General features: G+C 37.4%; 1 protein-coding gene across 19 annotated transcripts in view; it reads right to left on the bottom strand.

Moving 5' to 3' along the window:
• The window catches only part of BPTF (bromodomain PHD finger transcription factor), a gene marked incomplete at its 5' end in the record, with an annotated part of 95,897 nt that overhangs the window by 17,348 nt on the left and 52,252 nt on the right, over positions 1–26,297 (bottom strand). For 10 of the 19 annotated variants that reach the window (XM_081115893.1, XM_081115882.1, XM_081115897.1 and 7 more), the window contains 14 exons: positions 1,859–2,084; positions 2,370–2,452; positions 4,024–4,937; positions 5,644–5,869; positions 7,884–8,101; positions 12,065–12,173; positions 13,085–13,236; positions 13,455–13,616; positions 13,965–14,211; positions 16,438–16,480; positions 16,797–16,947; positions 18,012–18,140; positions 19,358–19,482; positions 23,553–25,860. In XM_081115893.1, the coding sequence (XP_080972019.1) occupies positions 1,859–2,084; positions 2,370–2,452; positions 4,024–4,937; positions 5,644–5,869; positions 7,884–8,101; positions 12,065–12,173; positions 13,085–13,236; positions 13,455–13,616; positions 13,965–14,211; positions 16,438–16,480; positions 16,797–16,947; positions 18,012–18,140; positions 19,358–19,482; positions 23,553–25,860 (5,093 nt within the window). The remainder of the gene's footprint in view (positions 1–1,858; positions 2,085–2,369; positions 2,453–4,023; positions 4,938–5,643; positions 5,870–7,883; positions 8,102–12,064; positions 12,174–13,084; positions 13,237–13,454; positions 13,617–13,964; positions 14,212–16,437; positions 16,481–16,796; positions 16,948–18,011; positions 18,141–19,357; positions 19,483–23,552; positions 25,861–26,297) is intronic. The other 9 variants (XM_081115896.1, XM_081115884.1, XM_081115890.1 and 6 more) reach the window with 3 other exon arrangements.

Here is a 26,297-nt window from a genome sequence, read left to right as displayed (position 1 = left end):
GACAAGCAGAGGGGGACGGAGGAGGGATGAAAAGGTGGAAAACAGCACCTTTTTAGGACAGTGAAACTATTCTGTATGATACTACAATGACATGCTTCTGTATTGTCTGATGTTGTCCTTCAAAGCAAATTATCCTAGCAATAAATTCGAGTTAAAATAATGCAGATTATTTTCTTAAAGTATAAATTTTCTTCCTCATTTAATACACTGTCAGAAAGAACACCATAACTGTACAACAGAGTATCTACAACAGTAATAACATTTTTTAAATGGCCACATCATGTATGGAATGCAGAAATATGTTCAGTATATGTTGTCTCCAGTGTGACTGTTCTGTGTAAAATGTATTTATATGAGCATAAAATAATATAAACAAAATATATTCTAAAATTACCTTAAAATGGTAATCTTTGGGCAGTATGAGGTTACAGATTAATTTTTATTTGTTGGCTAAAGGTAACTGCATTTATTTATTTATTTGTTTATTTACTTATTTATAAGGATATAGATTGTGAACACTTCCCTGCTCTGTGCAGAATACAGAGCAGGAACAGTATGTGAAACACCCAAATGTTAAATAAGTGTATGTTGAGTGAACTGAATGGATACATCACATTATAAATAATTATTCTGTAACATGCATTTTTCATTCAAATATTTATGAGAGTTTCCCCAAAGAATTAAACACAAAAAATCACCAGTCCTACACTCACCATTTTGTTAAAATGGTACTCCATTGTGTGGACACTCCAAAACAGATTTAATCCAGCGGTTCTTGGCGGAGGGTAGTAATGGTACCTCTGGAGAGTGTTTGAGATTGTATGTAGAGGGAACAAGGCCACTCTTTTGCTTGTTACAATGAAGGGAAAGCTACTAGCATTTGGAGTGATTTTTCCCACCCCAAGATTACAAAAATGATAATCATGGTTTCTTCTGTTATTTTTGTGGTTTCCTTTTTTACACTAAAATTTTGATTTATAAAATGTATCTTAATTTAAAGTGGTTGCTTCTGTGAATTGGCTCTTTTGTTTATTACACCTTGACAATGGTTGTAGTCCTGACATTTACTATCTTACTGAATTCTCTCATAAATTTTAATAATTTTTCTTTTGCAGTTTTGATAATATCATACACAATAACTTTATCTTCATTCTTTCCTTGGCCTAACATACTAGCTAGAATTTCTAGAGATGCTAAATAATAATGTTGATTTTTGGCATTGTCATCTGGTTTCTGACGTTAAGGGGGAAGATCTCTAATGTCTTAAGAGTCATACTGATTTTTGGGCTGATCAATATTTTAGTATTTCTCACCTTCTTAAAATATAAAGGCACTTGTAAGGATGCTTTATATAGCCTACTTCTCTTATAAAAAACTGTTTAGATATGTATGAGTAATTGTCTTCTTTCATTTTTCAATAAATTCCCCAAGCAAGCACAGGATTTGCAATGCCTGCCAGATCAGTTACAAATCAAGGAAGAAATGTGGTCTTACTTAATGGGCACAATTTGTTTTTCATTCTTTCAACATTATTTCACAGTTTTCTTATCTTTCTCATGAAATGGCTCCTGATAACTTCTGGCAAGACTATGTCACAGAGAATAAAAGTTATTCCCAAGACTTCTCAAATGTTTCAGTCAGTAGACTAACCTCTTAGGGCGCCTAGTTTAGAGATTACAATATACATTTAGATATAAAATCTCTAAGATGTGTCCCACAGCTTTTTACTAAATATACAAAAATGTAAATCCTAGAAAACAAGATGAAACTTTAAACTTAATCAAAATTTCTAGGGGGGAAAAAGAATAAAATTAGATGGTAAAAACTGGACAGAGAAGGAAAGGAAATAGCTTCTTACCTGCACTTCAATTTGTAGCTCTTTGTCCAGGAGAGCTCTCTTTTTCAGTATTTCAGCTTTGAGTTGCTCTTTGTGTTTGAAGAGCAGTGCAGAGAGCTTGGTAGCGTTCTGCTTGCTACGTTTCTGTTCCACACTCTCCTCGCGCTTCCGTTTTTTCGCTGCTTGTTTTTCTTCTTTATCTATCTTATCCAAAATATACTTCATCACCTGGTTACACACAATCATTCTAGAGAGAAATACACAACCTATGTAATGCTGGGCATGTCATTCTCAAAGGCTTAAGACAAGATTTTTTGATGTCTACAAGTGGTACACAAACTTTCAGTGACTGGAAAGCTTCAAAGAGTGATTAAAACCAGTTATGAGAACCTATTAGTGCCAGGGGTCCCCAGTGAGTTGACTTCAATCAAGATTAAAAACAGAAACTCAGAACCTGTGCGTCTGTGTAAGAAAGAGAAGAGAGTGATGCACGACGAGGCCCTGTTACTAGGTTGTAAACACCGCTCCCTACCTTTGATTCTCCTCTCGTTCAGCTGGAGTCATCGTCTTTTTCTGTTTCAAATGTTCTATTACAGCATTATGTTTCATCACCACCTTCAGGACAGAAAACAAATCCAAAAGTGCATATCTTATAATGAATACAAGTTGGTACACAGGTAACAGTAGAAATATGACCACTAGTATGTGTTTTCTAAAGAGATTAAGAATTTTCTATTATAATATAAATACAATTAGAGCTATATGGTCTGGGTGCTTACTAGGTACTGGGACCTGTGCTAAGGTAAGCATGTGACATTGCCTCATTTGTTCCTCGTAACACTGAAAGGTAGAAATAATTTTACAAAGAGATCCTGAGACAGAATAGGAATATGGCTGCAATTCTAGTCCAGCCATCATTCCCCAAGGCCAAGTTTTTAATACTCTGCTCTTCCAAGGCATTAATTTTAAAGATTCTCCCACCCCTATCCCACAGATGGCCTAAAGAGATTAGGGTAAAGACAGATATTGTGATACATAACTCTCAATTTATAGACTACACAGTACTAACAGCTGGGTAATAATGCTTTTAAACATATTATATATCATATCAATTTTATAATTCTATTAACATAGATCTTTAAAATCTTTTTGCTGTTTAAAAAGTGCTTCTAACAATATCATATTATAATCATCAAAGCTGCTAAGAGACGAGATATTAATTATTCCAACCACTAAAAAGAAATAATTATGTGACGTGATAAAGGTGCTGGTTAACGTTATAAGAGCAATATTACAATACATAACACTGTATCAAGTCAACAGGTTATACACCTTAAATTTACACAACACTCTGTCAAATATATTTCAATAAATAATAAAAGTGCTTCTACATACACGACCTCCTTTAATCATTACAATGACCTTGGGTGGCTGGAAAGAGAGGGAGTTTTAGTGAGGATACAGCTCAGAGGAGGTAAGTGAGTTTCAGGGGCTGTGAATGGGACACCCAGGAACTGAATGCAAGTTTCATGACATGGGAACACTTGAAATCCACACTCAAATTCCTGACCAGTGCCAGGCGGTACATGCTGTAGATGCAAAGAAAATTCTTCCCAGTAATGCTGCAGGATGTTATAAGGTGACCTCATTGTAAGTAGAATAGTTCTTATTCACCTAAATCGCCTCACTTTGCTAAGACGCTCCTGCATGATGCCGCTTTAGATGTAAGCTATGCAATAATAGTAGTTTGAACTTACTTACAAAGGTGTATGGCTAAGAGTGCAAATGAGTGTCATCGGTCTATAATTTGCTTGGTCTACATGCAAACTAAGGGATGGCAACTGTAAATAACTTCAAACAATTGCTAGGATGCTTGAAGGAGCTTTAAAGTTCATTATATCTTCCAGTTTTGTATGAATGATGCTTCAGCTCCTAAATCCATTCTTCCCATATCTTAATTCTCCCCAAATGCAGGTAGTTTTTCTAATAAGCTCTGACTATTGCCAACAGAAAGTTCCAAACCATAGTAGTCATTCAATATTTTGGTTACATAGGTGCTGCTTCTAAATTGAAACATCAGTGAATTTGTCTCATTTAGGAAACCTAACACAACCAAACACTAAATCTAAATGCACAGCACAATAATTCAAGCTACTGAACATGCTGCTTTTACTTAATAACTTTACCTGTTTCTGAATGATTTCACTTTGATTAGATGCTTGGAGGGTGTGTTCCCGCTTAATTTCTATCTGTTGCTGTTTCTTCTTTTGCTGCTGATCCCTGAGTTGCTGAACCCTTTGCAACTGCTCTTGCACACTGGCTGCCTGCACTGTAACCACATTCTGAATCTGGTGAGTCTGCACAGGACTGCTTTGCTGAATTTGAATAGGTAACTGGAGTTTGATTTGCTGGGGCACACCACCTTGCTGAGCCTGTATCTGAGCCACAACCTGCGACTGGATCTGAGAGAGAACCTGGACTTGTTGCAGCTGAGGCACAGCAATGACTTGGGGCTGAGGCTGCTGTATCTGTAGCTGAGGACGGGATGGGGATGACACAGTAACTTGACTTAACGTTTGTCCCGATGAAAGAGTTTGAGGTGAAGACTGTACCTGGGGTTGTGATTGTGGCTGGCCCTGGGAAGGTATCTGAAGAGATGTATGTGGCTGAATTGGAATCGGTTGTGAGGTTGTAGTCTGAACCTGGGACTGCTGTCCAGGAGACACCTGGGATGGAGTCGATGGACGTATTCGAGTCTGTGGTGGACTTTGGACGCGAACAGGAGACTGTCCTTGGACATTACTTTGAGGCTGACACTGTACTGCAACTTGGGGTTTGGATGACTGTGCTTGGGTGGGTTGTGCTTCCGAAGGGACAAGGGATGCAACAGTTGTTGGGGTCTGAACTTCAGGCTGAGTCTGAACTTCAGGCTGAGCTGGGGACTGGGGCTGAGTTTGGGGCTGGGGCTGAGCTGAAGGCTGAGCAGTCTGTGGCTGGGATTCTGGAGGACTCACACCTGATGACTGAGCTGGTGGCAGGGTTTTGGCTTGTTGCACCTGTGTCGAGGGTGATAATTTACTCTGTCTTTGTTCACCTGTACCTGTGAAAAAGAAAGACCAAACAATTCTATTACTCTAGAACACAAGACCAAGGTTAAAAAGGAATTTGAAGGGGATTTTCTAAAGATGAGAATTCCGTATTTCGGTATAAGATTGATGCCTTAGAAAGGCTCCATTTAGATACACTTGGGTTAGGACTCTTAAACTGGGAAGCGTGGGCTCTGTTTTACGGCCGCCCTCTACATACTTTGCTGACTCTCCAGAAAGTTGGTTTCCAAAGTAAGGTGCAGTGTCTGGAAATCAGTCAGGTCTTTTGGCCCAGGCAAATGCTAACTCTCATTTTTCTCCTAAGCATGGTGGCAGTTAGTGATAGCAACTTGTAGAAGGCTAACAAAGTGGTTCTAGACCTGCAGCTCTCTCCTGTAGGTTATGAGCTGGATATATGCACCTGCCCTGAGATTAACTCCATGACTGAATCTGTGCCAGTAAGGCTTGGAAAGGAATGTGGGCATAGTTACAATGGTATCCACAGCCCCACCTCCCCTTCTAGGTATTTTATGAGGGGTGAAGGTGACAGGAGTCTGTAAGAATATGAGATCTCACTGAGATCTCTTGGGGCCGACCAGCCAACTGTTGAGCTTACTGGCTTGAGGATTATCCTCCCAAAGACAAGCACCGGTTTCTTGTTGTTAGCCCAGCCACTTGTGCTAATAGTGCGCAGTGTGTGGGATAACCCCCAAGTTCTACCTGCTGCTGTGGTGGAAACGGTGGTGGTGGTGGTGGTGCTGGCTGCTGTGGCTGTTGTTGCCAACGGGGTAAAGAGGAATCGCTGAACAGTACCATTTGGCATCGCAGCTTGCATCAGCTGCTGTCCTGGACCAGGAAGTATAGTCACCCCTTGAGGTATCAACTGTAGCTGCCCAGTAGTTTGACCTTGTCCTTGAATTACTACTGTCAGACCTTGATTGCCACCCTATGGAAAAAACACACAACACATAAATAGTATTCAAAGCACCAATCTGTAAGTATACCATTTTCATGTTAAAAGGTCCTATACTATAATGAAAATATATATTTGAATGTCTATGGAATGGTACCAGAAGGAATTCAGATAAGCTAAAATAAGAATACTTATTTAAAAAGACTGATGCTGCCTGGCTGGAGTGGCTCAGGTGGTTGAGCATCATCATGTGCACCAAAAGGTTGCCAGTTTGATTCTCAATCGGGGCACATGTCCAGGTTGCAGGTTTGATCCCTGGTTGGGGCATGTAAGGAAGGCAATCAATCGATATTTCTCTTACATCAACGTTTTTCTCTCTCTCTCTTCTCTTTCTCCCTCCCAGCATGTCCTCGACCAATTTAAAAAAAAAAAAAAAAAAAAAAGACTGATGCTGTTTATCGGAAAAACCATGAACTAACAATCTGAGTTCCAAACGGACAGCCAGGAATCTGTATATAAGTGACATCATTCCTCTGGATATATATATCTTCCAAATTATAAGCTACATACCCCCTCTTACCCATGGTTTTGCCTTCCACAATTTTAGTTATACATGACCAACTGCTATATAGATATATGAAGTGGAAAATTCCAGAAATAAATGATTCATAAGTTTAAAATTGTGTGCTCTTATGAATAGTGCAATGAAATCTTGAATTGGCTGCTTCGAGCACCCACAACGTGAATCATCCCTTTGTCTAGCTTATCTTAGCAACCCTCTCGGTTATCAGATCAACGGTCTACTGCAGTGCTTGTTGTGTTCAAATGACACCTTATTTTACTTAATAATGGCCCCAAAGTACAAGGGTAGCAATGCCGATAATTTAGATATGCCAAAGAGAAGTCAGAAAGTGCTTCCTTTGACTGAAAACGTATGTGTGTATAGAACAAAAACACAGTATTATATAGAGTTCAGTACTATCCATGGTTTCAGGCATCCACTGGGGGTCTTGGAATGTACCCCGCATGAATAAAGAGGGACTACTTGTAAGGGAACTGAAGTGAGTGACTAACATCACAAAATTCTGGTTTTATATTCATATTATTTTACAATTTCAACGTTTTGAATCTTTAGACATTTGTATATCCCCTTTTCTCATTACGTTTTCCCTTTTTTCTACTGAGCTACTGAATTTTTTCTTCTTGATTTCTAGTAATTATTCATGTATGCTGGGTAACAGTCCTTGGCTGGTTGTATTTATACTTTCTCATTCTTTTCACTCTCTTTTATAATGTAGCCAAATACACAAATTTTTCTTTTACAGTTAGTGTTTTCTGTGTGTGTAATAAAGCCTTTTCTACCCTAAGGTTATGAAGACTGAGTGAGGTAGCATCCAATTTCATGGTTTCCCGTTTATATTCAATTGTTCCAGCACGATTTACTGAAAATGTCCTCTCCTCAATGATCTGCAACGCCGCCTCTATCACATAGCAACTGTCCACATACGCATGTGTCACTTTCTGTACTTCTTATTGTTCTGTTGGTCTATCTACCCTTGTGTCTATATCTTATTACATTAATTAGCGAAGCATTATAGTAAGTTTTGATATCAGGTTATGACATAGGGAAAATTCTCCAGTGTTTCTTGACCCTTTGCACTTCCATATAAAATTTAAAAATCAGCTTGTCAAGTTCCATGGGAACTGCATTCAATCTATTGGGTACTATGAGACTAACTGATAACAATACTGAGTCTTGCAAGGAAGCAGCTTAATGTACTCATTTTATTTTTCCCATAGAAATGGGCCAACCAATAAAATTTTGGTGGTTAAAGGGTTCTCCGTCTTGCTGTTACTACAGCTCATAGGGTAAGGACTCTAGACAGGTTGTCTTGCCTTTAAGAAGTATTTTTGTTTAACCCTACAAATCAACCATTTCTTAAAATAAGTACATTTTTTAGTTTCTGAAAATAAGTACATTCTTTGAAATTTACAGCAAGAATAAATATGACCATCTCTAAAGTTAAAAATAAGTGGCGTTACTTACGTGGCCCTGTGTTAACTGAGTGAGCTGAGCCATGGTAAGCTTCACCTGTCCTTGTTGGGGGCGAGGGGACGGTGAGGTTGAAGACTGTAGATTTGCAGTGGACGGTCCCGAAGTTAACCCTTTCTGCGCAGGTGTTGAGGAAACTGCATTAGGGGCAGAGATTGCAGTGGAAACAGGCTGCCCTCTGATGATCTGAGTCACCACTTGCTGAGGAGTACCTAGGCAAACAGCAAAACATTACAAAATCCTTATGTGCCCTTAGCAGCACTGAGTTGAAATAGTTCAACACTTCAGATGAATATATTACTTTCAATTTCCAAAAAAGACTTATGAGACGCTGACAGCTCAAGTATGCCTTCAGACACATACCCAGGCCCAAAGAACAGACCTTGTCAGTGAGCCTGTCTTCAATCACATCACTGACAACCACTCTCCAGATCCTGCTATCTATAGTGTAGTGAAAAAGCAATGAATGCTTCCATAGTTATTCTGCAGTAAAAATCTACTGATGAATGAAGTTTAATTGGAATGGCTCTATAGTCTTATAAAAACTTCCATTCTCATTTAACTTGCTATAACTGGAAGGCAGGTGGGATTTTCACCCCCGTGGAATAGCTGCTAAAATTATTTGGGAACTAATTTTACATTCACAAAGTCCTAATTCCTTATTAATTAGTGAATAATACCACATTTTCAAAGTTTTATATTCACTTCCTTTTTTTCCTTCTATGAATGCATTATTCCTGTGCATCTTCCTTTTAACGACTGTTGCATATGTATAAAATTGAGACTATTTTGACATTTAGAACACCTTCCTTTTTTAAAAAAAAAATACCTCCATGGTGAAATCCTTGCTTATAAATTTATGTGCTTCTAATTATTTCCTTAGAATAAACTCCCCCCAAAGTTACTAGGTTCATAACAGGAACATAGTCCTCATTGATAGGCTATATCAGTTCATATTCCCACCACAACTGAGTGCCCGTTTCAGTGAACAATGAAACGCCAGGTACTAGCACTGAAGTAAAATATTCCAGCAATCAGAAAGAATATGATCCCAGGACCTGAATTGCTTCAATTTCTATAGAGGGTCAGCATTTAAAACTGTCAAGTCATTATATTGCATTTGTGAATTCTCTTCTAGTTGCTTTTTACAGATTAAAGATATAAATTACAAAAATGTATTTTTCCTACTTTGCTGCCTGCCTTTACTTGTAAACCTATAAAGGTTTTTTCATGTTGATTTTTTTTGCTTTAATTATTGCTCTTAGAGTTTTCTTGCATTCTCTAGTCAGATACATCTTCACAAGTATATTCTTAGTCACGGGATATGTTGGCTATTCCCCAACCCCATAAAAACTGGTTATTCCGGTATCATTTACTCATAAATCCAGTCCTTCCTTCTCATTCAAAATGACACCTCTGTCACACAGCAAATTCTGACATATAATACCTCCTTAACTGGTTCTAATGGTCCAGCTTCTTCTGTGTCGTGCTAACTCTGGAGGCTTAACACGCACTTTAACAACCGGCAGCACAGGTTTCCCCTCAGTGCTCTTCCCACCTTTCTCTAGTTATTCCCAACCACTCCTCAAGCTAAATAAAAACCAGCACAGCTTGTGTGGGCAAGGGCTTTAATTTGAGAACTTCTGAATCCCAACAGCACGTCCTTGTACTGAGGGTCAAGGAACAATACACGAAAAGCTACTTTAGTTGATCACCTGGTACTGATAACAGTGTCAACGTAAACACAGATAGATAAAGGGTTGGTACCAATTAATTATATGAAGGTCACTCCGACAATAATCCCCAACACGTGCATGTTATTTTTAGATTATCATCCAAGTACAACCACTAAAGTTAAACTTTTTTTATTACATCCTGGGAGTCTGTGGATTCCACTGGGAAAGGCTAGCGTAGGGTAGGAAGGATAAGTTGATCTGCACACACTCAAAGACACACAGCGCGCACACACGCGCACCAGTAGCGCCTCTCTGCTATAGCTATTCTCATCTTCACTGGGCCCTGACAGCCTCACTGGCCACCTTGCTTTTCCTTCAACACACCAGCCCCACTCCTACGTGAAGCTATAGTTTCAACATTGCAAGTCAAACACACAGTCGCAGCTACATAAGACATTAGAGAACAAAGGCTCTATACATCTTGCAATCACCAATTTCCTTGTGGTTTTTCTTGTTGTTGTTGTTACTCCTCACCCCAGGACTTCCCTCCACTGGTTACTCAGAGAGTGGAGGCGGGGGTGGGTGTATTTTTCCCATTCATTTTTTTAGAGAGTACAGGGGAAGGAGTAAGGGGGAGGGAGGGAAAGGGGATGGAGAGAGATAGAGAGACAGGGACAGGGACAGAGACATCAATGTGAAAGAGATATACTGATTGGTTGCCTCTTGCACACACACCCCCACACCCCAACTGGGGCCAGACTGAACCTGCAACCAAGGCAAGTGCCCTTGACTGGGAATAGAACCTAAGAACCTTTGGTCTTCAAGCTGACACTCTAATCACTGAGCAAAACCAGGCAGGACAAACGTTCATTCTATTTTTACAGTACTTTCTCATTTCTAATTCTGTAAACTAGCATTTTATTATCTTTTCTCAAGATCGGACTTGGAAAAAATGGCTTATTTTAATAATATTTGCCTTTTCTGTTTTCTAATTATATTTGTACTTTTACTTCCTCTCTCCTGTTTTCATTTAAGGTTTGTTTTAAATATTTTTCTAACTTTTGATTAATATTTAAGAATATGGGGGTTTTTTGGTCCGTTTTGTTCACCAATGTAGTTCAACTACCTAGAGTAGGTGCTCAAGCATTGTTAAAGAATGAATTTGCGCCGGGCCAGGCATGGCTCAGCGGTCAAGCATCGACCTGGGATCCAGGAGATCACAGTTCAATTCCCAATCAGGGCACATGCCCAGGCTTCGGGGCGTGCAGGAGACAACCTATCAATGACGACTCATCATTGATGTTTCTATCTCTCTCTTTCCCTCTCCCTTCCTATCTCTGAAATCAATAAAGATATATTTTTAAAAAAAGAAAACTTCAGCTTTATCCAAAAAAGAAAAAAAAGAATGAATCTGCCTCTGAGTTCAGCTTTGGCAGCATAGCTTAGTTGCTATTTGATAATCTGTTTGAAATTACACATTTGATATTTCTTTGACTTAAAAAGTTACTTATGAGAACACTTTAAAATTTCCAAGCAAGTAAATGTTATTACTATACTTTAATATTAATTTCGAGCTTTACTACAATGAATGTGGCCTATAAACATTCTACTTTTTGGAACTCACCAAGGTCTGACCCATGACACATTATATGACCTTTTTCATACAACTCGTCCATAAGTATTTAAAACCAATATGTATTCCTGAAAGTATAAAAGTTGATATACAATCTGTTTCTGGTCTACTATGCTTCTGTTAATCCCTCCTTGATTTCAAGTATTTTTGATTAAAACAATTCAGTAATAATCTTTAGTTCATAAAGATCCAAAATTACATCTTCATTGTAATATTTATCTTTAAGCCAATATAAAATACCCTCTTTGTCCTATGGAGAATCTTTTAAAAAACAGTGAATTCTACTCTGTCCAATATCATTAGGATTATCTTTGTTCTCCTCACTGCTCCTCTCTCTTTCACCTTTCTTTGCCCATCTTTTTATTTTTAACCTTTTGTGTGTAACAATTTTAGTTATGTTTCTCAAAAATGTATAGCTGGATTCCCCCCCCACTAAATCTTTACATTCTTGAAACTTTAATATGGGAGATTTAGCCTAGTCACATTAATGAAGGGCCGGCACTGCCTTTGTAATCTTGTTTTTTGCTTTCTTAGCTGTTTTCTTGGTTTTATCTCCATCTTTTGACATATAGATTGTTTTCTTTGCTCATTCTCTACTTCAATTATTTGAATATATATATATATCTATATTCTGTTTATTATATATTTTTAAGATATTTTTAATAAATATACTTGGATCTATTTGCAATGCCAGAAATGAAATAATATCTATGAATGCATACTAAGATGAATTAGAAATTTAGTATGCTTTGAAGTCTTAATTCAAATTGCCATTTTCCAGTATGTAGAATGCCAAATACCGAGTATTACAGATTTCCTGAACTGGTTGTTCAGATGTAAAATGATAATACTGGATTGATGAATACCTGGCTGTACCATCACAGGTGTTCGAATAATTGCCTTTCCTAGTGTTGACTGTTGGAGTGGTGTTCTAATCACCGTCATACCTGGGCGGATCTGAGGCCCTGTGATTACCTATAAATGACACAAAAGACAATATATTAAAATATTTTTAAAACACTAAAGCATGATGGACTTAGAACACTTTAAATATTGTATACTGATAAACATAAGTCTAAGGAAATGACAGAGACTCTTGAGATTACATTTTAATTATATTAAGCATCAGAATAAAGATGGAATTTTGAGGGGAGAAAATGTAATTCAAATGAGATCATATGAAATTTCTTGTCATTGATACCAAGAACAGCCTACAGACTAAAAGGAAGACGCAAGACTCAGTGACGTTCTAATCAACCACCATAGTTGCTCAAAGAAAAATGTTGCATTCTATCTTCCCTGAGCTCCAATCCATACCTGTAACCCAGGGAATATAAGAGAGGTAAGATCACAAACCAAATGTTCTTTCATAGTTTTAAAGAACAGAGTATAGAGTATGTTATTTTCAGTTTTATAATTAGGATCAAAACATTTTCAAGTTTGCAAAACTAAACCTTTTCCATATTACTCATGCCAAAGAAATGATGTATCTAACATATGTGCTATTAGCTCACTACAAACTAGTTATTGTGCTATAGATTGTATTTTTCATTCTACTTCTCAGCTTCATAGCAAGTTTCCTTGGGTCTGGTCCAGTGCTATCTATTATTTTATATAAAATAATTTTCTTTATAAAATCCTAGAAAGCAATTCTTATGATTCATAAACAATACTAACATGCTCTTAAGTATATATTAAAAATAAATAATTCATGTATCAGTTTTACTTAGAAATGTAATTGACTTTAAAAAAAAAAAATCAGTACTTTGTCACAGATTAAGTAAAAGGAAATGAAAGTTAGAAGCTAGATTAATTGTGGGAGAGACCATCCTGAAAACCTGATGGGGGTAACACTAAAGCAAAATAAGCCTGTAAAGAATTCTTACTTGGGAAGTGCTTGTGGCTCCTCCAGAGGCTGAGGTATTGGGCCTGATTGTGACTGTTGCTGTCCTGGGCTGGAATGAAGTAAAGGTTTGCTGACTTGTACCTGTACTTGATGGAATGATGCCCAGGACTTTTTGCTGTACTTGAACAACGCCTTAAAAAAAGATAAAAAAGTCATTAACAACTGCTCCCTTTAATAAAAAGCATCAGGTGTTGCTCAGTTTCTGAGAATAAACTACGTGTGGCAGGGTTTTACAGTGGGCTACACAGAATGTGAGATCCGAGGACTGAAATCAGTGGAAAGGAAATGAAAAATGATGGCAACGGTATGATCTGGCAAATGTGAATTAAAACTCTTCACATTTCCCTTACCTCCTTGTGTTGCTGGCACATTTACAGCGACAATCTTGCTGTTTGCAGGAAGTGGCAGTTTGGTAATTACTTTTCCTGCCATAGTGACTGGATTGCCTGTAATTTGGAACGTCTGACCTGTGCTGGCAATGGTTGTAGCAGATGTGGCAGCTGTAGTGGTGGCTAATAGGGTATAAGACATTTAATAAGCTTTAGATTTAAAATAACCAGCAACGTAGTGACTTCTAGGAAGGGCACCAATGCATGAAATGTGGTTCATTCTGTATTAAAAAAAAAATTCCTCTCCAAAGTGAACTATGTAAATGTTGATAGTGAACTAATGTAAGAGAGGAGGTTTGCTAATGTAATATTATGAATATTATCTGTAACAAACCAATTGTTACAGTTTGTTTGCTCAATCTGCTACAGAAGAAAAACAGTTTCGAAAGAAATGTTTTATTTCATCAGGAAACTGACTGCAATTCTTTTTCTTGAATGAAAGCAATCTCTTATTTAATCACAGTTATGTACCTGAATTTGACTGGCCTTGCTTAACCCACGTAGCAAAGGTCTGATGGAAGTTCTTGTTCTGCTGGAATGTTACTGTAGCTGGAGATCCAACTTTAGTAGTTAGTACCATTTTAGTTCCAGTTGTAACTGAGCCACTTAAGGGGGCCACCATAACTTTCTGTGCTGGAGAGATGGTACTAGTCGTACTGTTTGATGGGGAAGTCGTGGAAGCTGAAATTACTGTAGGCTTCTGTTGTTCCAACCGTTTCTAGAAAAGTCAGGGACAGAAAACATGAACCAAAATAGTTTTAATTAAAAACAATACCATTCTGCAAGAAGTCCAGCTACAATTTCTCCCAATCTAAGAAGCTGCACCATATTTTAAAATATTTTACTTTTCAAAATATGCCCATATAAATTTACCTTGAATTTAATTTCTTGATGAAAATATTTTTATGACTCTAATATATTTTATTAAAAGTAGTTTTTCATAACAAAAAATTAAAAACTATCAAGTTTTTTCAGCCTATACAAATGTCCAAGCTTTCAGACTGAAAACAAAAGAGACATGGGTGATTTCACTAGACACAGAAACACCTTGCTGCTCAGTTATGGTTATTTAGAGAGGATAACAAATGATACTAACTGTAAAAGATTCCTGGTTTACCATAATGTTAATTTATCCAATCATATAAAAAAAAAAAAAAAATCAATGTTTATACATCACTATTCAAAGATGGAAAACCTGCAATCAAGCAAGCTAAAAATTACAAAACAATTTCCCTAGACTTATTATTTTTGAGTTCAAACATGTTTACAGAAAAATACTTTAGACTACTTTGTACAGAGCGGTATAATCTGATACTTCAGAAACTACAGTTATTAAAGACAGTTTGTGTATCTTTTATCATAGATTGCTGACATTTCCTGACAGCTTACAAACATGATGGTATAAGCTTACACATATAAAATAATAGGTGGCATGGATTACAAACCTGATGAAAGATACTTTACCTTCATTATGTTATTTAATGCTCAGACCAACCCAATAAAGTTGCTGGTATTGTGATTTAAAGATGAGGAAAATGAGAGGTTGTGAAACTGGCCCAAGGCCAGAGCTAGTTAATGGTGGAGCCGAGATCCAATTCCAATTCTGAACTATCTCCTGCCATTGGAAACTACTCACCAATGACATCACACACAATCTTCTTAAGACTATTTCTGTACATACCCTCAATGCTTGAATATAACATAAGGTATTTCACATAATTTGTTCAGAAGAAAAGGAGTTTAGTTTTGGATACTTAGACATAACGTGATTGACTCAATAAAAAAAGGAGGGGGGAAAAAGACTGAAAACATATCTAGAAATTATTTCCTGGAGCTAAACCTTCAAATCATTAGGTTACATTGCAGAGATGACAAGACTCATGCATTAAATGAAAAACGAAACCACCAGCCAGTCTTCCCTATGAAGGAGAACAGAATCCAAAAGTGCTGTTATCTCAAACTTTAAGTCTGATAATGACGTACAGTAAACCAATGTAAAATATAACTAAGAATTTGAAAAAAGGTTTTATAAAATGTGGGAAAAAAGGAACTTGGAATGAAAGGCTAGCGTATATAAAATACAATTTTTAAAGGCTATATGTAACTTAAGCTAATGATATTAAAAATAGACATATCTATTTCATCTGTATCTTTAAAGTTTCTGTATTCAAGTTCGCTAAAAACTTTTTATATTATCTCCTTAATAGAAAAAAGGGGTAATCATCTTTTATGTGGGTCCCTAGTATTCCGGAACATATGGTGCATTATATATAGTATGGAAATGCTAAGAAACCATCGGTAGCTTTATGATCGTCAATTACAACAAATTCATAGAATTTTAGTACAATTTACTTTTCATAGACTACAGAGATTTTATGGATTGGAATTCTGCAGGAAAAATATTACCTTTAAAAACTATCCACTAAATTATAAAGATAATAAATAAATCTTATTTCAAATGTTCTCCAAATATGTACACTTTTTGCAAATCTACAGCTTGGTGTATCCACAGAGCTACTTTCAACTAACGAAATTAAGATATATGTGAGATACCCTTAAAAATAAAACTACATGAACAGGTCTTTAATGTGTTTTCACTGTGCATGAAATTGGGTAAAAATGTCAATTCAGCATGGCCAGCATGGCTCAGTGGTTGAGTGTCAACCCATGAACCAAGAGGTCACAATTCAATTCCTGGTCAGGGCACATGCCCGGGTTGTACAGGACGCAGCAGATCAATCAATGACTCTCATCATTGATATTTCTCTCTCTTTCCCCTTCTCTCTCTGAAATCAATAAAAACATATATATATATAAAAAAAGTCAATTCATTGCCAGGTGGGACTGGTACTAACTCCCCCACCTGCTGGGCAGCCAACCGCTGCTGTTTGAGGTGAGCCTCCATTTGGGCCTTGAAGTCCTCTGCCTTCTTCTGTTCACTAACCTTAGTCTGTTGTTCAACTGCTTGTGCCTTTTCTTTCTCCACTCTGCAGGGGAAAAAAAGGAGGAACTTATTAGAAATTACCAATAAGGCAGGCATCTGGCATCTAATATTAGGTGAAATCATGAAGAGGTATCAAACCATTTTGATTTAAAAATAAAAAACTTAAATTAAGATAATTAGAAATGGACAAATGGATAAAATTAGAACCAGGACCTTAATGAAAGATATACAGCTAGTACTTAAAATCAAAAGGAAGAGTAACATTAGGACACACTGAATAAACTATTAAGGGGGTAATTCTTTAATTCTGAAGTGACAGAATCTTCAAATATCTGATAATATGTTAACCATTTCCTTACCTCTCAGCAAACGCCCTTATCTCCCATAATTCCAACTCTTCCTCTGCCACCCAGGTTTCAATAATAACAGGGCCAGTTTGCTTGGGGGTTTCTGGTCTCTTTGGCCGTAATGCACTTGATCGCAGGCCTTTCCTCTGAGGTGTAGGTGTTTCTTTGGAAAAGAAATTAGAGTATTTTAAGCAATATAGCTCCTAAAATTACAGTACTTCTGGCATCCCCTCTTTTATATCATGAAAAGCAGGGACTGGCAAACTTTTTCTTAAAAAGCCATATGGTAAATACTATGTGGGCCAGATGGTCTCTGTTACAATTTCTTAACTCTGCCTTTGTATCACAAAAGAGAGGAGAGGAATAGAGATACAAATATGGATGAGAGAGAAACATAATCCATCAGCTGCCTCCTGCATGCCCCCTACAGGGGATCAAGCGTGAAACCTGGGCATGTGCCGTGGCCAGGAATTGAACCATGACCTCCTAGGTCAACACTCAAACACTGAGCCACGTCGACTGGGCTTTACTCACTTCTTAATAGGTTTTTTCATAAATATTTTTATTGCACATATAAAGTAAAATTATTGATTTTTGTGTATATATCTTGAAATCTGGACACTTTCCTGAACTTTTTTTAGTGTTACTACTTTTGATTCTCAAATATATTATTATAACTTTTCTTTGCCCCGAGAATAGGGGCTGGATCTCACTCTTCTACGTATTTGCCACCCGGTGCCTACCATGTGGGTGCTCTGTAAATGTTTCCTGAGTGCCTCCTTAGCCTCTCAGATTATTTCTACACTGAAAAATCAAGTATTTTACAGGAGCTTTAATCCTTGAGTCAACCAATCTTCACTGACCACTTATAGGTCAGCTGCTGCAGCAGGTGCTGGGACTATAGCAAAGCAGGCAGACTTGGTGGCTGCCCTCCTGGAGCGGATGGTCTGGCGTCAATCACTGCTCCACATCTTAATTATAAGAGATATTATTATAGCTCTTTGTACCCTCCCTGTTCTTGGCACATTACCTACGGGGATCAATGTGCGCTTAGTGGAACCGTGCTATGTTTACTACTTAAATATCATTTTTAAAATTTAATAGTTTGTAATAAAAAAATCTTTTTCAAAAGTCGAATGAAGAGTTAAACAATTATAATGAAATTTCAATTAAAAAAATGTGACTAACAGGTCAATAATGAAAGAATGGACTCCTTCTATTCCTTACCTTTTGGTGCTTCTGGAACTCCAATGGGGCAAATGATTTTCCTGATACAATATTCAGACCGAATGCCATAAGGACCAACATCTCGCCTCTTAATTATTTCTGTTGTTGTGATTTCCGTTTCAGATGTTTCTATGGTGATTTAATTCACAAAGTATTAATAACCAACTAAAAAGGTACATCTGCTGCTCTAAAGACAGACATGAAACCAACTTTTGGAAGCGTCTGATTAATGATCATAGGATCATTGTTAAAATGAAATCACACTGAGCTGCTTCTTCACTGAAAAAATTTTTTTTTAAAAAAATATATCTTTATTGATTTCAGAGAGAGGAAAGGAGAGGGGGAGAGAGAGATAGAAGCATCAATGATTAGAGAGTCATTGATCGAGCCCGCAACCCGGGCATGTGCCCTGACCAGGAATCGAACCCCGATCTCCTGGATCTCAGGTCGATGCTCAACCGCTGAGCCACGCCCGGCCGGGCTTCACTGAAAATTTTAAAACTGAGCAAAATGCTGTTTGGGGCAGCTTAGTTCCTGGGGGCCAAAATCATCCAAGGGAAGCAGCAAGCATAGAGTTTGAGATGTCCCAGTTTAAGTGATTTATAATCTATAACAGCAATTTTCAACCTTTTTCATCTCATGGCACAAATAAACTAATTACTAAAATTCTGGAGCACAGCGAAAAACATGATTTTTGCCCATCTAACAACAACAAAAATAGGTATAATTTTTTATTCATTCACACTGATGGCTATTGCTGTGTTGGCTGTTGTCATTTTTTTATTTGACAATCCTAGGAAAAGGTGGTCAGTCCCCTGACTAAAAGTCAGGTACTGCATGTTTTAAAAATTCCTGTGGTGCCCTAGCTGGTTTGGCTCAGTGGTTAGAGTGTTGGCCCGAGGACTGAAGGGTCCCAGGTTCAATTTCCACCAAGGGCACATATCTCGGTTGCAAGCTCGACACATGTGGGAGGCAACCAATGTCTCTCTCCCCGCCTCTCTCCCTCCCACTCTCTCTGAAGAGCAATGAAAAAGTATCCTCAAGTGAGGATTAAAAAATGAAAATGCCTACGCAGTACCAGTGCGCTCGGCTCACCTGCGCAACACTGCTGCTCTACAACTCTCTCTCAAAATTCACGCTGGTTCACACATAAGTGACTCACCTTATAATCTAAGCCCCACTTCCCTGCCCCCAAGATTTTTTAGCATGTGCTGCCAAACTTTAGCAAAGCTGTATTTTTAAAACATAAGCATTACAGTTTAATAAACAACAGATATACTTAAAATTAAGCAAACTCTCAAGTGATTTTCTCTTTAAGCTTAAACTAGGAAACCAAAAGCCCTTACCTGTCCGTGTAGTCCCTCCTCCTGGAGGAGCCTTGGCTGCCATGTCATCCCATCTCAGACTTGCCCACAGTAACCGGAGCATAAGGCTCACCCCTGCTAAGGACTTGACGGTCTGAAGTCTATACCTGAAAGAAATCCAAGAAGTACCATATACTTCATACACACACTATTAAACTGAAGGACTGTTTCTTGTCCTCATTTAGTATTTATAATATGGTTTTGTAAGCACTCTGGCTATTGTATGTCCCTTAATAAAAAACCTGTTTGTTCCTAGGCAAAACATGCATCTAACGACTTAAAAAGGGTTGGTAGTCACTTCAAATGACATAAATTTGTGCAAAAAGCATGCTTCACTGTAAGATAGATATGGCAACAATTTATGAAGACTTTATCAATTTAGCCTAATCTCAAAATAAGTGTTAGAAAATTATGAAGGAGAGCAAATATAGAGAAATAAATTGTGTTACAAATGTGATGTTTTAAAGGATAAAATCTTAACTGATTGATTTTTGCTGAAACAAACTAGAAAAAGCAAAACATAACCAAAAAGACCTTGCAAATAAGACCTTTCCAAATGGACTGAAAATTCTGTGTCCAACTGGTGGCTCCGCAAAACATTAACTCCTGGAGGATGAGTACAGTTAATACTAATAACACTTTAACAACATTAGTGTAGTTTTGGAATCCTACAATGAATAAAAAAAAAGGACACTACTATATGTTACTAATCAGGAGAGAAAATAATCTGTTTTTTCCTAAACATTGTGTGTGAAGTTATCGGACATTTTAGAAATTATTTTCCAAACAGTATTAAAAACACATTTCAAAACAAATTTACAACTGTAATGAACATCATGTTCTAAAATGGAATTAACCGTAAAACATTTCAAAGCAGGCCTAGGCTGTCAATTCTCTATTAGCAATCTTCGTGTAATTAAATACCTTGTTGACATTTCTACATACTTAAATGAATATACTGGTTGATTGCAGTGTAAAGAAAACTTATAAAACTTAAATAATTTCCCCTTCTAACAGAGGTAGACAGTAAATCTTAGACAATTTGGAAGGCAATGCTTTCTATTCTTGTTAAGTTGGAAAAATGAACAACGTGAGAAAGGGAAAGCTTGAGCCAAAAAGTTGCTGCAACTTAACTTCCCATCTCCACCTGTGATACCATTATTTTCTTCACTGTGTTATCACCCTGTGAATCCTCTGACCTGCACAGAACAATTTCTTAACTAGCGGGAAATGTTAACTAGAGCAGGGATGTCCTAGGAGGGAGGAGGTATGTCACATCCTACAAAATGCCTTAGGATTTTGGACTCACTATTGGAAAGAAGTGCTTTCCCATCCTCTTCTTCCTCTAATCTCTCCTACAAACAACTTTTAAAACAAGCATCTCTACTTTACAATGGAAACATCAGGTGGGGAACACATCTCATGCGTTATTCAGCCTGTTCATTCATTTATTCACTCAAAAAAATATCTGAGTGCCTTCTACGTGTTAGACTAAGCGAAAGGAGCCGGGGACACATTAATGAATTATAACCTGTTGATGTGTCCTCAGGAGCTGTAACTAAGGAAAGCACAAGGTGGGGAGCATCCGATTTGGCTCAGGGATGTGGCTCAGAGCTTTGCTTGTGACTCTCAAATGACGAGAATGTGGCGGTGGCTGGCCCAAGGCAAGGGGCACACATATGCGTAGGAGGGAAGTGTGCAAGAGCACAGATTTCTTCCCCAAAACCATATCCAGTGTGCTATGGCTGGCAGGAAGGGGTGCAGATGTGCAGCAAGAGATGAAGCTGGCACAGGAGAGGAAGGCAGAGCCAGAATGCGCTGTACCAAATGGAAGAATTAAGGAAGAGTCTCAAAGGCAATCTATGTTAAGGCCTCTAAAATTTATCCAGTATTGGATGGGTTGCAAAGGGAAGTACTTCTTATAGATGTGACAGGTGACAAACGCTTTCCCCTCTCAGCCCTGCAGTAGTTAACAAGTCCCCTTTAAATGCTTGCTCAGTTCAGTCAGAATATTCACAGGATAGATCTGTATTTTAGGAGGATCCATCTGGCAGTACTGTGGAGACAGCTACTGGTTCAAAGTGATACTAAAACAGGGAATTTGGGGGAAAGGGAGTAAGGGAATGGACAGTGTGGAGGGAAAAAGAAGCCCTATGAGTCAATGAGACAAGTTTCACTTATTCAACACTGCTCAGCCTTAACATGAACCAAAGATCAAACATGCACTTTTGGCATTCCTATCTCCTATTCTAAACATCAGAAATATTTTATTCAAGTGTAAGTATAAAAATGCATTTCACATGCATGTTTTTTATAGCTATATGTTTTCAAAAATTGCATTCTAAAGTCAAAAATGAATTACATATTCACCCATGCCTCTGTTAGACAGAAGGGATTATGTTTCTTTCAACTTCAGCAAATTAAGATGTTAGCATATATTTTGAAGGCAGTATCTGTTTAAATTTACAGGAAGGTATTTCCTTTCATTTAAAAATGAGAATTAACTAAACAGATACAAATTGTGCCCACAGTGCATATTAAAACATAACAATACAAGGCTCCTGAAACCCAGCCGTGCAAGAAAGGGCCCTGGGCAACACTTGAGCAGAACTGGTCCAAAGAAAATGCTTCCCAGTTGAGCCTACCTTCCATTTCATAAAAGAAAAAAGCAGAAAGGTCGGCCTCCACCACTGCCAGGTCATTTTAATTAAAGTATTTGTACACAGTAACTTTTCCAGTGGGAAAGAAGTTACCTGCAGGACAGTCAAGGATACACTTTGGAACCGCTCTCAATGAAGAAAGCAGAAAAGTGCAGAGTAATCCTACAAATCCATGAACTGTAATGAAGAGTTCCTTGATTCCCTGCAGGATTCTGCAAATCCTTCATTGCAGGCCCTGCAGAGAAATTGTACTTTTCAGCTGTCTCTATTGAATGTGTAATGGAGTGATGATATTTTAATTCAAATCAAAAGATGAATTATAAAAACTTGGTCAAACCAACTATGCCTGGTCATACTAATAAGTTAATTCCTTTATAGAGAGTACTCACATACTTTTTTGGTCTTTTATGATACTAGCTAATTGCCATATAAAAGGAACCAAAAAAGCATGATTTTTTAACTAAAAGAAACTGGGACCATATTAAAGATACACAGAAATGAAGCCTGCTCAGTAACTTACAGAAGCAATCAACTTCAGGATCCTAACAAAAGGTAACTGCAAAACAGGCCCTTCCCGATTTCTGAGCATGTCCCACAAAACTCTTTACGTTCACGTTCCATCGTTTTCAACCGCAGGGTGAACAAGACAGACGAGCACATGACACAGAAAGGACAGAGCGAGGACAAACACGCAAAATGGGACATAGAAGATGAAGCACTGGGCTAGGGTTCATGAAAACCAGGCATCATTCCTAGCTTGGTCCCTCTGCGGGCAGAGGCAAATTATTATACACATATGAAAGATAAGAAAGATCCTTTCCTAACATAAAACTATGTGATCTCACAACCCTCGATACTACATACTTATGACTCACCCCAAAAGTTCATGCCCAGGAAATTTTAAAACTATTTCTGGGTTTTAAAAAAATCCCTAAGCAATCTCAGAGACTACCTTTACTCACATAAATAATAGAACCCCAGAACAAATATTATCATACAGATAAATTACATTAGGAAGACTTCCACATTATAATGAACCTAATGAGATTTACAGGCAACTTTCCTATGTCTTATGTTTTTACGAATTATCTAACAAAAATAAAATACATTTTTTATCTACAACTGGGAATCTGTGTAAGTGGAGGGCTGATTTAAGTTATACACAAACTTTTGACCACAAGAGTGTTCAGTGCCCCTACCCAACATTGTTCAAGGGTCAACTGTATAAACATTCCAGAAAGTTGGTGATTATCCAATTCTGTGATTATCTCATTCCCAGAGCAAACACATGGCAAAAATTTGGAAAGTTAGACCACAAAAACAATTGTTTCTTTTGTCTTGTGAAAAGTAAAAATGAATTTCATTTTAAAGGATTCCCTTACATTTTCAGTCTTTAAGTATATGCTTCCCTGTCTTTTCTCTATTATCTCATTTTCTTTAAAAAAAAAAAAAAGGGGGGGTATTAGATAATTCTTTTACACTTTCTCCCTTCCCCAAATACATTTTAAAGTACATACCTCCACGTGATACCAAAGGTTGGTCGAGGAGAAGGATATGGCCATATGTCCAAGGCAGGCTTAGCATTGTAATTAAAATAAGGGACTTCTCGGATTCCTCCTTTTCTGGCCAACTTTTTTAAGTCATCATTAGGCAAAACAAATATGCTCTTCTTGCTGCTCTTGGTGATAAACTTTCTATAGGATGGCAGAGCTGTACCTGATCGAGTCTTCTTGGGTCTTGAAAATTTCATGAGCTTCACTTTGTCCCTTGTGGAATATTCTTTGCTCACAGTCATAGACGTTACCAGAGTGCCTCCTGCAGTGGTCAGTGAGTCAGTCACTGTTGTGGTGACCACGGTTTTGCTCTGCTCCTTCACAGAGATGATGTCCACACTGCTGCCTGGGGAGGGTGTGGAAAGCTTTGTTACTGTTGTAGTAGTGGTTGTGACTGTGGATTTGGCACAATTTTCTGTGGAAGAGACCAAAGTTTGCTTATCGCCTTTTGCAACTTTAATTACAGTTTTTGACTCTGTGGCTACTGTGGATGTCATGGTGGTGACTTCTGTGATGACTGTTTTCCTTTTAGAGTCTCCATTGCTGTTTTCATCTTTGTTGGTGGGCAGACCATTTTCATCAATAAAATCGTTACTGAGGTTGGATTCTTCTCCAGAAACAATAGGTGATGGAGAAACTTTCTTAACTTCTGAGGTTTCAATTTCCATATTTTCTATTTGATTCACTGAACTGCTTTCTGGACATGGTGGAGGCGTCGTAGTTTGTGCTCTTTCTGACTCTTTGGTCAATGGCAGCGTCTCTAGGCCATCCTGGTAGTCACCTTCAGCACCTGAAGATCTCAGTGAGCATGATTTTGTTTCCAAGTTGTTTTTTTCATTAAAATCTTCCATGATGACATCACCATTCATGAATGGCTTTACAGCAGATTCTTTAACAGTCAAAGACTTAATATCATTTTCAGGAATTATTTTATTTATATTATTAACCTTTGGTTCAACGTCACCACCTACTACTTTACTCTCAGAGATTTCTTTCAAGCATTCACCTTTCAAATATACTTTAGGTTTATTATCTTTTCCATTAATTTGAAAGGTACTTGCTTTCTGTCCTTTCTTTTCAGGCTCTCGATTTTCATTATTCTTTTTGTCAGCGCTACTTTTTAGATTTATTTGATCAATACATTTATTAACTGGTCTCTCCTCTAATTTCTGTTCTTGATTTGGTTTTTTACCATTTGCTTCAGTTACCTTACCCTGAAGCCTGTCATCACATTTTCCAGTGGACTTATCTGCAACAAACTCACATTTCAATGGTTCCAAGCCTTCAATACTTTGTTCTTGAGTTACAAACTGCTCAGAAATACTGTCATTGCTATTCTGAACAATCATATCTTCTTCACTGCTGTCTTGAATAGACATAGTATCAGAACTATTTTCCAAAGTGCTATTATATTCAAAGTCACATCCCAGTTTTCCTTCAAAGTCCACTGCTTTTGACAGAGATGAGATGCCTCTATCATCAGTACTCTTAGATACCAATGGAAATAAAGGGCTCTGGGAAGGAGAAACAATGGTGTCATTCTCCTCCTGTGTGAGTGGTTTTTTGGTCTTAGGGATCAAAGCACCAATTTCATCTGCACTGGCTAGTTTAGAGTCATCAATGAGAAAATCACTTCCTTTTGTTTTAATCTTACTAGGTTCCAAGCCTTTACTGGTTGGTTCAGAGGGACTCTCATCTATGTCATTTCCAACAGAATTTTGTTTCTGACAGTTTTTCTCTGGGCTCTGAATGGAGGTGTCCGCTAACATTTGATCTTTTGGATAAAGTTTACTTGTGGTATGGTCAGGATCACTGATTCCCAGACTTGAGGGATCACTTTGTGAACATCTCTGAATAAAGGCTTCAGATTTATCATTACTTGCATTAGGACTTTGTTCTTGTCTAAGCAAGTCACTTTGACATCCTTCTTTTGCTTTTGTTATTACTGGTGACTCAGACAGACTTTTCAAAGAACTTGTAGAGGTCTTTCCTGTACCCTTAATTCCACCCTCCAACTTCATTTTATCAAGTCGTTGTTTTTCTTCCAGTGTAAACTGTTTAATTCTCCTTTCAAGAAGTCCATCTAGTTTAGATGACTTAATTTTCTTTTTATAACTAGTCCTTAGATGAAAACCCTCACTGACATTGACCACATCTACTTGAGAACTTTCCTGACAATTTATTTGTGACTCTGTTTTCACATCATCATCTATTTCCATTGGTTCTTCCTTAAAGGATGAATCATGGTCAGAATCTAGAACTTCTTTTATATCTGTGAAATAAAGACATTTATATAAGTGATGTTTTTACTATAAAAAGGGGAATTCACAATACTTTTATTTTAAAAACTTCCAATTTTCACTCAAAAACATATCTATATAATTCAAAGTTCTTAATATATGATTAAAATAGGTTAACAGAGCTAAATGTTATAAAAGGTTAAAAAAATCAATATATTCCAAATATTTAAATAGTTGAATTCTTCGTATCTAAAAATGATGGAATGTCATATACTAAGTAAAATTACTTAGTATATGACAGCTATTGCATACACCAGGACCTCATGTAAGATTCTCTATACTTTAGTTATAAAATATCTTAAGGCTCATGCATTATCTAGCTTATCTAATTTTTAAAAAACGACTTTTCGCAAAACACAATATAAGCTCCTCAAAACACTGAATGTAGAGTAAGTTATTTCATGACCCA

This window comes from Miniopterus schreibersii, assembly GCF_964146895.1.
Source record: "Miniopterus schreibersii genome assembly, chromosome: 16".
Taxonomy (NCBI): Eukaryota; Metazoa; Chordata; class Mammalia; order Chiroptera; family Miniopteridae; genus Miniopterus; species Miniopterus schreibersii.
This window is presented reverse-complemented; position numbering and strand designations above follow the sequence as displayed.